At 49.9% G+C, this 17,220-nt stretch overlaps 1 protein-coding gene across 3 annotated transcripts in view; it reads right to left on the bottom strand.

Annotated features, from left to right (window-relative positions):
- LOC147662579 (uncharacterized) overlaps positions 1–17,220 on the bottom strand; it is a 192,744-nt gene that overhangs the window by 13,182 nt on the left and 162,342 nt on the right. For 2 of the 3 annotated variants that reach the window (XM_086951066.1, XM_086951068.1), the window contains one exon: positions 6,206–6,335. In XM_086951066.1, coding sequence (XP_086807192.1) covers positions 6,206–6,335 — 130 coding nt within the window. The remainder of the gene's footprint in view (positions 1–6,205; positions 6,336–17,220) is intronic. The other variant, XM_086951067.1, reaches the window with a different exon arrangement.

Here is a 17,220-nt window from a genome sequence, read left to right as displayed (position 1 = left end):
TATATAATCACATGGTTAAAACTCCCTTCAAGATTTTGAAGACCTTGCCAGTGATACCATGTTTATATGGATAGGCAGAGGATTGTCATCTTTTCAGTTTCATGCGACTTTTCATAAGGTGACAGTCCATAAGGTGAAATGTTCAGAGGAGGATGTCTCTCTTCGGCTACGAAAGTTATATGTTGACGAGGCTGACATGCTACATTTTTACCGAACTGCAAGGCGAATTCCTGGTTTGCCATATGTGGGGTTGGGCTGTGTGGAGCAGCGACAAAATGTCAAAAGGGGCCCATGAAACCAGGCTGTGGCCCATCGGGACAGCTGGCGGCAACTGCTACCGAGAGTCCCACAAGTAAGAGATCGAAACCTTGTTCTGAGGGTCTCAGGGCCTCAGAGCAGGTCTCAAAGCTCAGTCACAATTATGAAGTAAGATATAGAAAATACAATAATGGCTGTCAACTGATGACACACTGTTGCTCTTCTCCTTGATTGAGGGGACAGAATTAAAGGGCACTTATATTAAAATGTGTCTCCCTGCAGTTTTTCATTGGCTAGCAAAGGCACAATTGAAATGTAATGAGGAAAACACTGCAATGCTCCACTTTGGGGAGTTCCAGCCACAGTTCTGGCAAACTTGTTGGCCAGATGATGCACCCCTGCCCGATCTTCAAAGAGATTCAGTCAAACATTTGGGAATTACTTTTGGTAACAGACTGTCATTTGGCTCCCAAATTAAAGGTTGTCAGAGACCTGTTTTGGGATCATGAGATTCCTTAAGTAATTTCTGTCTCTTCTGTCTTTTCATGCAAAGAAAACAGTTATCCAGCTATGGGGGAAATTGAAGCCATAACCACAGAATTTGGCATCTATTCTGGATATTCCTTGAATAAGACAAAGACAATTGTACTATGTACGGACAACATTGACTATAACGATCAAAGAAAAGCAGTAAGTGCTACATACTTAGGAATTGTTATCACTCCCGCTATTAAATCTCTAATTAACTACAACTATAACCCTCTAATTCAAAGTATAAAAAAAGATCTGGATAGAGTAAATGGACTTCATTTGACCATTATAGGACGAGCTAATTTTCTAAAGATGAATATACTCCCTAAATGCCTCTACCTGTTTAGAGCAATTCCATTGGCTATTGACCCTAAGATTCTGAAAACTCTTGAATCCCTTATGATTAAGTTTATTTGGCAACATGGCAAAATTCGAAGGTCTTATAAATTAATGTCTCTTCCTAGTGAAAGGGGTGGGATGGCAATACCCAATATTAGTATGTATTATTGGGCCGCACGCCTTAAACAAATGACCCCACTGATTAGCTTTAATTTACAAACAACACCCTTTATGAATAATAATACTCCACCCTCAATTTATGAGTTACTATTGGGAAATGTGGCCAATGGATTGCTTTTACAACAGAAGGAGGCACAAGACTATTCACATGATCGGAAATATGAAGTTATAAACGGTGCATTTAAGGTTTGGGGCAAAGTTGCTAAACATTTGCATATTAGCAATGTGAATAGGTACACCTCCTTATGGCATATGAAAGCGTTCTCAGCATTTTCGAACGATACCATAGGAAGGAAATGGCAGAGACTTGGGATCCTGCGTGTCAAAGACTTTTTGATACATGGCTTAGTAACTACTTTTTCACATGTAAAGGATAAATATCATCTTTCCAATGGGGACTACATTAAATATATTCAATTATATACAAACCTTAAGGCTAAAAGATCTACCCTTGGGCTAGGAAAAACAGACTTGTTGGAGGTCATTAATAGGCCTAGCACACGAATTGGGGTTATATATAACCTTCTTCTTGTAAATCTGCAAGATGATCTGGAAAAGATTGAATCTAATTGGGCTATTAAATTTAGCAATCCGAATGTTAACATCTATAAGAGTATTGAGCTGAGCCAACGACTGTTCAGGGCCAGTAACCTTAAAGCTCAAACATACAAAACTATTTTTGACCTCTACTATACACCCGCTAAATTATACTCCTGGGGTAAAAGAGAGAATAATTTCTGTCCAAGATGTTCACAAGGACCAGCCAATTTAATACATATGCTAAGCAGCTGCCCCAAGCTTAGTCAAGTTAAACAAATGATTGCTAATTTTTGGGAGGTGCTGTTCGGCCATAATCTTCCAGAGACAGATTCATTGTTTATTTTAGGATATGATTCTTCAATCGCCCTATCAAAAAGTGAGCAAAATCTATTATTTATAGGCACTGCGGTGCTTAGAATTATTTTGTCGGCTCGATGGAAGGAAGCTGAACCACCAAGCTTCCAGATGTGGCTAGCTCGGTTTTTAGCTGTTTTCAGTTTCGAAAGAGCCATATATTCAACAAGAGGAAGTAAATGGAAAAAGCTGGGCGAATCAATCTGGTCTCCAGTTCTGAGGTGGAAATCAGGATTAAATCCACCCATTTAGATTTCTTCGGAAGGGGTGGAAGATAGTAAATAGTTTAATTATGTATTGAATCCTGACTTATTGCTTCTTCTTCTTTCTTATTGAATGGGAAAAAACTTTTTTTTTTTTTTATATGTTAAATTCCTTTGATCATGAGTACGGTGTCTTAAGATTTTGAATTTAATATGTATGTCATTCAACATGTTTTTGTTCCTATGATCAGTCTGTAATACTATTTTGCTATGTACCTGTTTGGATTGAGTTCAATAAAAAAAAAATAAAAAAAAAAAAAAAGTTATCCAGGCACTGTAGTTACTACAGTAATACCCTTTATCTGGGCCTTCCGGAGTATCTCATGAATAAACGTCAGGTGATCCAGAACGCAGCAGCTCGACTTTTGCTTACTATTCTAAGTTAGGCAAATATTAGTTATCACCTTCAGGATCTAAATTGGTTGCCTAACAGGGAGAGAGTTAAATTCAAGGCCATGGTTCTAGTACATGCAGCCCTCTATCATACTGGACCAATCTACCTTAGAACCAGATTCAGCTTTTATAACCCTCCAAGACAGCTAAGATCCACCAACAAATATCTGGCTTGCACCCCTAGGATCCGGGGACAGAGAGCAGGCGATAGATCGCTAACTTTCTAGGCGTATCTGCTAGGAATCAGCTTCCCTTTTAATTACGTTCTGTGAGCGACCCCGGGTTTTTATTTTTATTTAAAAAAACTGAAAACCTGCTTTATCATGCAGGCCTAATTTCTTCATTGTCGACTTTTCAGCTAGTACTGCGACGGGACACTCCCTGGAGTAGCTGTGCACAATATAAATAGCCTATTATATCATGACTCAATGGCCCTTTGTTAACATGCACTTTGCATGTTATCAGTTTCTGTTAAATGAGGCAATTAGTTATTTTGGGTGCTGTGATGTTAGAACTAAAAGAAAGATACACTGTCCTTCTACTAGTCTATGGTTGCATAATCCAAAATAAATGCCATTCAACACTTAATCTGCTGAGCTACCTGACGATCGAGTATTGTGGGTGTGCCAGTGCTGTGTTCTTAGGAGAACAAGAAAAACAACTAGCACAACCTGCCTGTCCCTCCAACTCCTTACCGAGGAGACTAAACTAGACCACAAAGCAAAAGACCCAAACTCACCCATCCTAACACAAAGGACATTAAATCTTCCTTGTGGCTTACCTGCCAAGAAGAGAACAAAACCCTAGGGTCCACCATACACACCACCAGGAGGAACCCACTCCTAACCCCTAGGACCACAAAAGACACAGATAAATGCATGTCAGTAGCGACTGAAACAACTATAATGTATGTTTTTCTTGTTTTTAATTTACAGGGTTTGCTACAGCTATCTTCCTGCAGGACATTATGGAAATGGGGCTAGATGTATAAAGTAAGTTAGCAGTCACATAGCCTGTGATTCGCCTAATCGACAGTAGTTCGGTAAATGGCTTTTTCAAATGTACTAAACCCGCGTTGCGATTCAGTAACAGGTTACTGAATAACAAAATGGGTTTAGAAAGGCATGACAAATTGCAACTTGGAAGGAGCATGTTTAGGGCCTCCAATCCAAATTGCAATCCAGAATATGATGTTTAAATGGTTTGTGACAACAATTTCGGTTGCAAACCATTGATATGAAACCGACTTCCCAAAGAACACGGTAACTGATTCAGAAAGGGGAGGAGGACTCCACCCCTTTGTGAATGTACATTTTTTGTTTGGGAGTCAGCAGTTATTTTTGAAATGCAGACCTGTTAACTATAAGGAACACTGACTGCATTAAAAAATTAAAACGTGGCGTGGCCAAGACCCGGAGAGTAGTGGCCGCTTAATCTAGCAGCTCCGTGAGCCCTTTCCTTCCCGCAGACATCTGAAGTTGGAAATCGCTTCCCCTCTCCCTATTGGGAAGAGCTGCCCTGTTTAAAATGATGTCCCTGCCCCGCTTACTCTATGCTCTGCAAAATGCTCTTGACCCGGTACCTCAACAATATTTTAAAGAAATAGAGGGCCTTCCGAGAGAATTACTTTAGGATGGTAAACCACGTATTGCCCTAAATAAACTGACCCTAAACAGGTATGATGATGGCATAAGCCTTCCGGATATAAAAAAATATTATTGGGCTGCACACTTGGCCGCCATTAACCATGGCACCTATGGACGAGGTGACAACCCAGGCTACGCCATGGACAAATGGCTCCTCCCCGGAGGTAAGTACAATATGGCGCTCTACTCGTGGGCCCAACAAATATATTTTGACAGACCCCACCAAGCACTCAGTCCAGTTTTGGCATGACGCAACCAATGCCCTCGGGTGGGGACGTAAACTGACGTTGGCGACCCCCCTTTGGGACTCTCAATCTCTAGGCAGCTTATGGAGGTCAAAAGGTTCGACAAATGGGACCCCATCGGCATTGCACAAATCAAAGACCTCTGGGGGGAAGGGGGAGTGAATTCCTTCAACACACTACAGGCCGAATATGTCCTGACAACTACTGAGTATTTAAGCTATGCCCAAATCCTACACTCACTCTGAACGCTTTTACCAGCAGGTACTACCCCTCCTGAAGCCTCACCTTTAGAGGACAGAATCCTAGATGGCTACCTTCCTGAAAAGACGATTTCCCTAATATATAAAAAACTGATAAACAATATGACCGATCCCCTTCAGGCATTGTGGGAGAAGTGGACTGGAAATGGGATTGAGATCGATGATGAAGACTGGTGGAGGCGGTGTCTTTCCCTAGAGTGGTCGCCATACCGGTGCGCCTCAGATTGGTACAGCTAAAAATCCTTCACCGTGTTTACATTACCGGGCCACGCATGATCCACATGGGGGTCACTGACAGAGGGGATTGCAGGAGAGGGTCCAGCCTGCTAGGAACCTATTTTCACATCATATGGGAATGAAAGTACGTTAGCGCCTTTTGGCACAAGGTTCACGAGGTAATACTCACTGTACTACACACCCGTCTTTCACCGGAGGCGAGACGTTGCCTCCTCAACATATGGGAACACACAGACCTTAACACCCACCAGGCACAATGAGCCACCCTCGGATTCATGATAGCCAAATGAAACATCGCGCAAATGTGGGGAGCTGCGAAATCACCTACGTTGGAGACCTTGGAGAGAGATCTCGACTGGTGTATGTTTAGGGAGAAGACGGTATATGTCACTAGGGGTTGCCCTAAAAAATGGGCGCGTATCTGGAGCCCTGGGAATAGTTATAGGGGTGAAATCTGTACACCGCCAGATTGCTCTTAATCAAATGCCCCCTTACCCCGTGATGTTCCCCTCTTATGTTGAAATGCAATCTTCATCCTCCGTATGTCACTATTATTTCTTCATTTTCTGTGCCCTCTGTATTGTTTATTTGAACTCAAGTTTGTTTTAGTAAAACGAATTATAAAAAAACTAATAATAATTAAACGTGATCTCAGACATGGTGGCCTACTGATTTCACAGGGTGTCACAATCATTGTCATTGCATCCAAACATAGTGAGTCACAATTTGCGACCTACTTCATGAATATTGAGGAGGCAGGACGGTTTACATCCCACTGTGATTTGGAATGTTGTTAACCGACCTTTTACTATACAGGTTGGTATGCAAAATTATTTTCCTTTTTTTTTCGCAAAAAGATGGTGGACAATTTGCAACCACAATTGGAATTATCATAATCTCTCCCCTTATTTTTGTTGATTTTAGATATTTTCGCCAATTATGATAATAAGCTGGCTTACCTTGAAAAAGTTCTCTTTCAATTTGAGAATCTGCAGGAGGGGCATTTCCTACCCGAGTTCTGGTTTCTTTGGTTGAAAAAAAATGATTGAATTGCTGGTTCTGCGGAGGCATGTTGTATATGTCAGACTGCTGAAAACGGAATGGAATAATATTGAAGTACTAATGGTAGTAATAACATTCTTGCAACAGATTTCGGTCAGGAAACTTGTTCATTTAAGGGGTAAAGTAGCCACAACTGTATGTAAGGAGGATTCTCCAAGTCAAAAGGAGTTCCAAGACCATTTAGGGATCAAACTCTCCTAAAAGGTGAGGCAACTCCTTTGACACTTGCAATATGCTCATCACATGAATTTGGATTACACCATTCCCACTTATACTAAACTCTTCAAATACTGAAGATGCAACATATATTTAACAAATTAAATATGCAACTGTATTAGCTTGTTAGCAACAGTTTGAAATCTCACAAAATGTATTCCATTTGCCATTAAGAATAAGAACTGAGGCAAGAAAACCAAATCAGCTATAAATTAGAATATTGTAGAAAGGCAAACAAGTTACTTACCTTCCGTAATACTCTTCCCGTTGGATACTTTATCTAACCACAGATTCTTCACTTTAGAATATCCCTCAGATGCCGGACTAGAACCAGAGAATTGTGTAGTAGTGCTCCTGTCCACCGATAGGCGGCGTCACGAGGTTCCAAGCGGACTCCATTGTGACTAACGGATGGCTCATAGCTCCCTAAGTTGAAGTGGAGCTGGCCCTCCACTGGAGACCAGAGGCATCTGATCACCACCTCCCTCAGATGACCCTCTCCAATCCATGATCCATGCGTCTGTCACCCATGTCAGCTATGGGGGCACCTGGCCGTGCCTGGTCAACTCTCATGATTTTGTATGGTCCCCTAAACAGCCCTGACAGAAGTCAGAAGGACATCTTTTTGTTTTACCAGAGCTGTGCACCTGGTGTCCAATAGTTGTTGCTCTTGTAGTATGCACTAAAAGTCTGCTGAAGAAAACATGTTTTACATTGTAAATTATGTTTTTCAAGAATAGCACACTAATCTTTCTCTTTAAAATGAAGGAATGCATTAGCAATGGTGGGCCAGAATTGTCAAAATAATGGTACGGTCTATTTCTAAGTATTCGAAAATACTACTATTGCTGCATCTGCGAAAGTGTATGGTGCCATCAACATAGCGGAAAACTGGATTTAGATTCTATAGCCATATAGAGCAAACTTATAGCCATACAGACGCAAACTTTAAAAATGTTGTGAGCGAGTCTGACCTTCTCAAAAAGGTTTAGGGATTTCAACTTCACCCTCAAAAAATAACTTAAAAATTCTTTTTAGGGACTGTTCCCACCTCTCCAATTCATCTGTACCCACCCACAGCTTCCAACTGACCTCTTGGCATGAAGCTTGACTTCAGTCAGTTCAGCTTTGTTAGTATGCAGCACACTGTATGGTGTGGCATGCAGGCCCATCCTTATAATTGGTAAAACAAACAACATCAAAATAGCTCGAGTCAAAGCTTTTTCTATGCCTCTTAGAGAGCCTTGGACAGAAGGCCATCTCCTGCGCATGTGTAACTTTCTATTAAGGAATTATAATGTGTCTGCACACTACTGCTCCACCTTTAAAAAGGTGAGCTGTGCGGTTTTTGCACGGCTCATCTGAGCCCCATGTTCTTCAATATGTATGTGGCACTACTAGCCAATCGTATTGCTCCTTTTAGCTTTCAATTTTACTCCTACACTGATAATACATGGAGTGGTGTGGCTCACTGGTTCGAGGCGGCAGACCCTGAAGCAGAGGACGGCCCGGGACCAGGGTTCAATTCCCGACGTGGCAGGGTCGTGAACCAGGGTCAGCGGACTCGATAATTCTCGCCTCGGTGCCTACTCTAACCAGGGATCACACTCGTCAACTCTGGGCATTAGCTTGCCTCATCTCCACATCGGCCCCCCACAAACGCCGGGGATGCCTGGTTTCACCTTGGAGATACCCAGGAGGGAACATCCCACAGGGAAAGCCAGGACGGGTTCCCCAGTGGTCTATAGCGCCAGGACGCCTCTGGGTAGCAGTGCGCTTTACAAGACACACACACATTTACATACTCAAATCACAGAGTACCTAGAAGGTGGTCGGACACCATTCAGGTCCAACACCGTCTGCAACCTGTGGCCAGCTGTATGAATGCCAACTCACTCAGACTTAACACCGACAAAACTAACGTCCTGGTTTTGGGAAATTCCTCTCTCCGGTCCACCGACTACCTGAATGTTTAGATGTATGCTCTACTCCCAAATCCAGTGTTCTCAATCTAGGAGTAATGTTTTACAACACTCTATATAGCACATATAGATAAACTAAGTAGCACCTGCTGCTGTTTGATGAAGGTCTTGAGGAAAATCATGCCTATTGGACCCATTGCTTCAAAGAAAACTCATTACTAGCAGGTTAGACTGCTGCAACTCAGTAGGTCCCGTCACCTTCACTCATCTTTCCTATAGGCTACAGTTCTACAGAATGCTGCGACCAGGATCATTCTAGATCTCAGCAAATAAGCTAGGGATTAATCTCACATGACCACTTTTCATTGGCTCCTTGTATGGAAACGAGGTGTCTTGAAGGCTCTCTGTTTGTGCCGCAAAGCGCTACATTGCTGCGTGCCTAGAAGTTACAGGACTTCTTTGTTCTATTGTAACTCCCCTACTAGATCGCTGTGTTCCAGCACTTTGGAAGCATCGCAAAATTCAGCAGACCACGGACTGGTGGCTGCACAGACATGGAACAGTCTCCCTCCAGTCATTCGTTCTGAACCTAACCTTTCAAGTTATTGAAAACTCACCTTTTCCAGTCGTAAACCAGTGCCTTCTCTTTACCTATCAGCGCTAGGACACCCTTTGGGTATGCGTGTGTGCTCTATAAGACCACTTTGAGAGAAAATGATCAGATTTATTCTTACATAGTCCCATCATGCCCTGATATGTATAAACTTACCACTGTCCCAAAAGTATTACCTGACTACAAGTACAAAGGGCAAGTGTCTTTCTGTCTGTGTCATTCTGCTAGTCTTGAGAACTACTTTTAAAACACATTTGTGTTCCTCAGATGCCTTTGCTTTGTTCTAGGTTGTTTAAACATGCACCATTTGCTGCAGACCTCATCAGTGCTTGCTTGGAAGAATATTCCTTCAAGTTCTGCAGGCAATTTAAGACAGGTGTTGTAATGCGCAAACAAACTTTCTTGAATTCGTGCATGTAGTATTAATTAGCATCGCCCTCCCCAGTTTCCCAGGCCCATGAGTAATGAGCTCTGTGAAATCGTAAGGATGTGCGGGCCCTGGGCAATATATTTTGGGAGCCCCTCTTTGGAACAACTTTAAAAGTATTGTCCCGGGGGGCGTGGCCACGAGGGCGACAATGGCGGATGCAGCTTCTTAGAGCTCCCGCCGGCCCGCCATTTATCCTTAAATTTATCCTGACCCCGAACCTGCCTTTAGCCACGCATTGATATCGGAGGCAGTGGTAGACGGAGTGCACCCTCCGGTGCCGCATTTGGGGTCCCTGGTTTGCGTGCTTGGTGGCGGCGGCGCCCCCTGGGCCTACAGACCGCGTGGAGAGCCGGGGCCTAGATGTCGCGGCGATCCCGGCCGGAGGCTCCAGACATCGGCCGGCTTGCACGCCGGCGGACACTGTGTTCCTGCAACGGACGGCGCCGGTGGGCCGGGGCAAGAACAGCGGAGCCCCCTGCCACCTACAGAACACTGAAACGGCCAAGGATTGCGAGGGAGCGGTGTCGGGGGTGAGCCCTCGGATCGGAGGACTAGTCCGGTCCCCCTGGGCTGCCGGCGGTCATACTTGCCTCGGGACTGGAGACGGAGTGTCGGCGCGCGAAAGGACGTGCTCAGCCTGGTGGCACAGCTGTGTGTGGACTCCTGTAACTTGGCCCCCGGGTGCGGTAAGACCTGTGGCCCCGGAGGCAGTGTGGTGCCAGAATTGTCCTGGAGAGCGCCTATCTGCTGGGCTTACATGTGCGGCGGTGTGAGGATTCCAGGAGCAGACGCCGCCTCCTCTGTGTGGGTGCCGGGGTGGCCCGGTGAAGCGGCGCTGCCTGATCGTCCTGAGCCCGGTTGCCCTGCTGTGCCCGTCCTGACCCTCAGATACGGGCCCATGAGTAATGAGCTCTGTGAAATCGTAAGGATGTGTGGGGCCCTGGGCAATATATTTTGGGAGCCCCTCTTTGGAACAACTTTAAAAGTATTGTCCCGGGGGGCGTGGCCACGAGGGCGACAATGGCGGACGCAGCTTCTTAGAGCTCCCGCCGGCCCGCCATTTATCCTTAAATTTATCCTGACCCCGAACCTGCCTTTAGCCACGCATTGATATCGGAGGCAGTGGTAGACGGAGTGCACCCTCCGGTGCCGCATTTGGGGTCCCTGGTCCCTGGTTTGCATGCTTGGTGGCGGCGGCGCCCCCTGGGCCTACAGACCGCGTGGAGAGCCGGGGCCTAGATTTCGCGGCGATCCCGGCCGGAGGCTCCAGACATCGGCCGGCTTGCACGCCGGCGGACACTGTGTTCCTGCAACGGACGGCGCCGGTGGGCCGGGGCAAGAACAGCGGAGCCCCCTGCCACCTACAGAACACTGAAACGGCCAAGGATTGCGAGGGAGCGGTGTCGGGGGTGAGCCCTCGGATCGGAGGACTAGTCCGGTCCCCCTGGGCTGCCGGCGGTCATACTTGCCTCGGGACTGGAGACGGAGTGTCGGCGCGCGAAAGGACGTGCTCAGCCTGGTGGCCCAGCTGTGTGTGGACTCCTGTAACTTGGCCCCCGGGTGCGGTAAGACCTGTGGCCCCGGAGGCAGTGTGGTGCCAGAATTGTCCTGGAGAGCGCCTATCTGCTGGGCTTACATGTGCGGCGGTGTGAGGAGTCCAGGAGCAGACGCCGCCTCCTCTGTGTGGGTGCCGGGGTGGCCCGGTGAAGCGGCGCTGCCTGATCGTCCTGAGCCCGGTTGCCCTGCTGTGCCCGTCCTGACCCTCAGATACGGGCCGGTGCGGTGGCGGCGGCCGGAGCGGTGCAGGTGCGTCGGAGCCAGCAGTATCGTGGACGCATGGAGGTGAGGAGTCGGATTACATACGGAGATTCCTGGTAGGGCGGGTGAGCCCTGCATGAGGCCCGGGGTCAGGGGCTTTGCTGTGGTCCTGGCCCGTGGAACGTTGGTGACGCTTGCACGCGGAGTGCCTGGTCAGTGGAGGCGCTTGGTAGTGGTGATCTGGGGCGGCGAAGTGCCCTGCGGACCTCCTGGCCTTGGTGTCGGCAGATTTGGACCCTCTGGGTGGACCTTGCTTTTGACCTGCGGAGTGTGGAGGGTCGGCCACGGGCACGGAGCAGCCCGCCTGCATTTCCTGACCATGACCAGAGGCGGGGGTGGTAATGGTTCCGCCAAGCAAGGGCCAATTGATAAATTTACTGGACCCAGTGGGGGATCTGGGGCTACTGGGGGCAGCCAGAGCGCGGGCCCAGACAACGCAGCCCTGATGGCAGCCATTACACAGTCAAGGGACATGTTGGACGCTAAGATCGGCGCAGTGGGAGCTGATGTCATGTTGCTACGACAAGATCTCCGCAACGCCGTTGCCCGCATAATGGAAACTGAAACCTGGATCACGGGAGTGGAGGGGGCTGTTGGCGCATTGACACAGAAAGTGGCGGAGATGGACAAAATCCAGAAGGGGCTGGTACTGCGCGTCGAGGATGCAGAAGGACGGGCGCGGAGAAATAACCTACGCTTCGTAGGATTTTCACAGGACTGCGAGAAAGGGCCCATGGATGCATTCTTGACACGGTGGCTTGAGGGTTGGCTTCCCCCAGATGTCCTGTCGCGCTGTTTCGTAGTGGAACGTGCACATAGAGCCCTAACTAAGAAACCACCGGTGGGGGAACGGCCTCGGCCGGTCATTGCTAAAATCCTGAACTTTCATGATCGAGACACTATACTCCGGGAAGCGAGGGCCAAAGAGACTCTGCTGTTTGACAATCACAAGATAATGATCTTCCCGGACTATACCAAACAGGTACAGCAGCAGCGCCACTCCTTCCTGGCGGCGAAGGCTAAGCTGCGGGGCTTGAAGATCCAATATTCATTGCTATACCCAGCCCGCCTTCGGGTTGTCTTCCAATCCAAGACCCACTTCTTTGATACCCCGGAGGCTGTGTTCAGGTGGACGGATGAGACGGTCAGGCTCCGGCCGAATGCCCAGCCGGGCCTGGGCTCCGGGCCGTCGCGTGGGTCGTCACAGGAGAGGAGCGACACTGCCGTCAGGGGTAAATGGCACAGGAAGTCTCGATCACGACGACGCTCCCTGTCCCAGGGTGGTCTCCCGGATGGGACCCAGCCCGACACCGATCAGTCAGGGAAAGAAAACTGAGCACCATCGGAGTTCGGCCTTCGATACTTAACCCTCGTCCTTTGTTGGGATCTACAGGGGGCCCGATGTGGCTGCTCCATCGATCGAGTGGATAGCGTCAGCCGCAGTGCGACCTGAACATTGGCTTGGCTCACGGGAACTGACGCCGGTGGTGTCTGACTGCCCTGATCTATTCGTGTTCTACAAACTGTGGTATAAGGGGGTTCGGGGTACTGACCTGTTGGGCGGCCCAGTCCTCCCACGGATGGGGGGTGGCCCTGGGAGAAGGTCCTGTTAGTTGGGGGGAGTAGTTGGGATCCATTGGTATGGTGGGCTTTGGGCGCTCCGTTTTGGGCCTGAAGCTCCCCATGCCGCGACAGGTACTTCAGTGTTCCATGAGGTATAGGGGTGGGGGGCAGGGAATTGGAGTTGAATTGTTGGGGGGTTGGGTTGGTGGGTAGACGTGGGGGGGGTAGGGGGTATACTGAGGGGAGGTGCACGTGATTTCTGCTGCATTGTTACGTATGGTGTTGGGTGCCGGGGCCGGGTCCTGGGGGCCTCAGAGACTTTTCCATTGAGATAATGGTTGATGTATCAGGGCAGGATTTAGCTGGTGACGCTATGCGGATATTGAGCTGGAATGTCAGGGGGATGTTGGACAAAATCAAGCGTGGGGCAGTCTTGCGCTGGGGTAAGAGGGATTCAGCCGATGTGATGTTACTCCAAGAAACTCATATGTTGGGTACAAAGGCACTGAGTTTGCAGCGATTTGGTTTCCACCAAGTATTTCATGCAGGGTTTTCCAGGGGCTCGAGAGGGGTGGCCGTTCTTATCCACCGTAGGCTGTCGTATACCCACGAACGTCACTGGATTGATCCCCAGGGTCGGTATGTATTCGTGAAAGGCACGATTGGTGCGGAGCCGGTGGTGTTTGGCAGTGTGTATGCCCCCCCCCCTTTGCAATGGTCCTTGGCAGAGAGACTGTTCGAATTGTGGGCCGAAATCCCGGACGCCTTGGCCGTGATAGGTGGTGACTGAAATGATGTTCTGGACGTGTGCTTGGACCGACAGAGGTTGCAGGGGGTCGCAGCTGCGGCCTCCCCTACACGGCTGAGGGCAATGATCGATGGGCTGGGCTGGGTGGATGCCTGGAGACACTTGCATGCCAGGGCACGTGAGTACACGTATGTGTCTGCTGTGCATGGCTCCTTCTCGCGACTGGACTGTGTGTTTGTACCGGGGGCCTTCCTCGACAGGGTGAAACAAGCTGCAATTCAGCCTCGGGGGCTGTCTGACCACTCCCCTGTCGCTGTGCAGATTGCACTGCACAAGACGCGCCGGCCGTTTCGGTGGCGGATGTCCTCGTGGCATCTCCAGCGGGCAGACTACACACAGCATATGCGTGGCGCGATTGCCCACTATTGGCAGAAGAATCTAGCGGAAGGGGTTGATGGGGTGACAGTCTGGGAGGCCATGAAGCCCACTCTGAGAAGCGTTGACATTGCATGGTGGGCTGCCGCCCGTCGTTCTCGACGGGAGGCCATTGTCGCAGCTGCGGAGCGGGTGGAAGTGTTGGAGAGACGGTGTTCGGAGGTAGGGGACGAGTTGGCGCTACGACTGCTCCTGCAAGCGCAACAATCCCATGCCTCGGTCTTAATGGACGAGGCCAGACAAGCGTGGCTGGCTACTCGGAGCAGGGTCTACCAGTGGGGTGACAAGTCCTGCACTATGCTCCATAGGCTGTGTCAACAAACGCTGCAACCGCTTACGCTACCAGGCCTCACTGACGGGGAGGGAACAGCCATAACGGACCCTGCGACTCTTGCGGCGAGCTTTGCTACCTACTATGCGGAGCAGTATGCTCCTCGGGACGGTCTCCCACCGGATGCAATTGATCAGTTCCTTACTGACTTTCCCCCCCGTGCGATATCAGACGAGGCCAGGTTAGCCTTGGACCTCCCCTTGACGGCGGAGGAACTGGGAGATGCGCTTGGCCAACTCAACGTGGGTAAAGTGCCGGGACCGAGTGGGTTCCCCAGTGAATTCTACAAGAAATTCCACCTACAGCTTGGGCCGCACTATAGGCGGGCGTTGGAGGTTGCGTGGGAAAGGGGTAGCTTGCCGTCGGACTGGCGTCAGGCAGAAATTGTGGTTTTCCAGAAGCCAGGTAGGCCCCCCGATCGGCACGAGTCATATCGCCCCAAATCCCTGCTCAACTTCGAAGCCAAATTGTTGGCCAAAGCGCTGGCGAACCGTCTTCTCCCATATATCACAGACCTGGTCCACCCGGATCAGGCCGGTTTCATGCCACGTCGGGCAACGCGCCACAACATCAGGCGTGCGCAGGCGGCGGTGGATGCTGTGGGGGCGACCGGGGAGCGGGCAGCGTTGTTGCTGACAGATATCGACAGGGCGTTCGATTCGGTCAGCTGGACTTACCTCTTTGCCCTCTTGCCACGTCTCAACTTGGGCCCGGTGTTCGTCTCCTATATTAGGCTGCTATACACGGACATCACCGCCTCGGTGCGCGTCTCCGGGGCGATTTCGGAGAAGTTCCCAATTGCCAGAGGTACCCGACAGGGATGCCCCCTATCCCCTTACCTCTTCGCACTGGCCATGGAACCGCTGGCCGCGTGGGTACGCATCGATGCACAGTATCGTGGTTTTGTGTGGGGGGCGGACCTCTCGGACAGAATCGCGCTATACGCAGACGATGTCCTTTTCTTTATGACTGACCTTCACCGCTCTGGCCCCCGAATACTGGAGATAATGCAGGTCTTTGGTGAAGTGTTGGGTCTTTTCCTCAACCCGCGCAAATCGACCCTGTGGGTGCTGGGTGGAGAGTTGGAGACGTACCCCTGGGCCTCGGCCCTGCAGGTAGCGGTTGGTGGTCTAAAATACTTGGGAGACTTTCTGTCCGAGTCTGCCGCAATTGCATGGGAGCGCAATATACTGCCAGTGTGGGACAGAGTCCAATCGGATGTCAAAACCTGGTCTCGCATGCCCCTTAATATATATGGCAGGTCTGCAATTTTCAAAATGGTCGCCCTCCCGCGGCTCCTGTACCAATTGCAGAACCATCCATATAAGGTGGACCCACAATGGTTCCGACACGTGAATTCAGTACTGGGCCGCTTTCTGTGGGCAGGGGGCGCTTCTAGGGTAGCGCTGCGGACTTGCTTTTTATCCACGTACTGTGGAGGTCTGGCTACTTCAGACCTCCTGTCCTACTATCAGGCCTCCCATCTGCTGGTTCTGAATGAGTGGTGGTACGGCGACCGCAATGACCCGGCATACGCACTGGAACACTTCTTGATGGGGGATATCACGATACATACCCTGTTATACTCGGCTAGGCGGCGGAAGAAATTGCCGCGGGTCACTCAGGTGGTCTTCGTAATCTGGAGACAGGCACTGCGCCGCATGGGCTGGTGGGGTAGGCTGACGGCGGAGACTCCACTATGGAATAACGGACAGCTTCCCGCACTTGCATCGTTGTCGGGGTTTGGTGGCTGGGACGCCATCGGGATCTCCTCGCTTGGCCATGTTCTTGCGGGGAATACCCTCAAATCCTTTCAGGACCTCAGATCCGAATTCAACATGTCCAAGTCCCAATTCTTTAAATATCTGCAATTCCGTCATGCACTTGCACCGAGTCTGATAGGGCTGGACCAACTTCCCGAATTTAGCCCAGTGGAGGCCAAGCTTTTCATGGGAGATTTGGGGGATAAGAAAGTCCCCAAAATATATCAAACGCTTGTCACTCACTGCTCCTCTTCTCTCCTGTCGTTGAAGGCCTCCTGGGAGACAGACATTGGCCCGTTGGATGAGGATGACTGGAGGGAGGCCCTTGAGTCTCCTCGTGGGGCTGCCATAGCTGTGCGACTCCGGTTCATACAGTTCAAGTACCTGCATAGGGCTTACTACACTAGGGAGAGACTGTGGAGAGCTGGCCTCATTGCTGCCCCGGAATGCCTGCGCTGTGGTACTGAGAGAGGCACGCTTTTGCATACTGTGTGGTCCTGTGTGGGTCTGACCCGATTCTGGAATGGGGTGTGGAATTGTTTGTCAGAAGTACTGGGGTGGGACCTTCCCCGCACACCCAGGCTGGGTCTCCTTCATGTCCTAGAGAATGTGGGTGGGAACATCTACAAGCGCCACCTTCTGCTGCTGGGCCTGGTCGTGGCCAAGCGAGATCTGGCGAGAGCCTGGAAAAGCGACCGTGCCCCCCCACTTAGTGCCTGGAAAGCGGGTTTAGACTTTCTTATGGGGCTAGAATTGCCTGTGTTTGAGGCCAGGGGATGCCCCCGGAAACACTACAAGATCTGGAAGCGATGGGCGGACTACAGGGGATTGACCTTGGAGCCCCCAGTTGACTTAGAAGATGTACAATCGGCTGATGGAGACCTCGGGCCTTGGAGGGTACTTGATGCCTACTGTGGATTTCCGCCCCTCCGATGCTCAACCTTCCAGGGACCGCGACCAGAGGCAGCCGCGAAAGCGTCCATGACAACTGGAACCCCGCCCCTCTCTCTGATGCGGGACCCAATCCGGGGATGCCGCGGACCGGAAACGCTTCACCCTGACCCCGGAAGTCC

This window comes from Lissotriton vulgaris, unplaced genomic scaffold (assembly GCF_964263255.1).
Source record: "Lissotriton vulgaris unplaced genomic scaffold, aLisVul1.2 SCAFFOLD_1672, whole genome shotgun sequence".
Taxonomy (NCBI): Eukaryota; Metazoa; Chordata; class Amphibia; order Caudata; family Salamandridae; genus Lissotriton; species Lissotriton vulgaris.
This window is presented reverse-complemented; position numbering and strand designations above follow the sequence as displayed.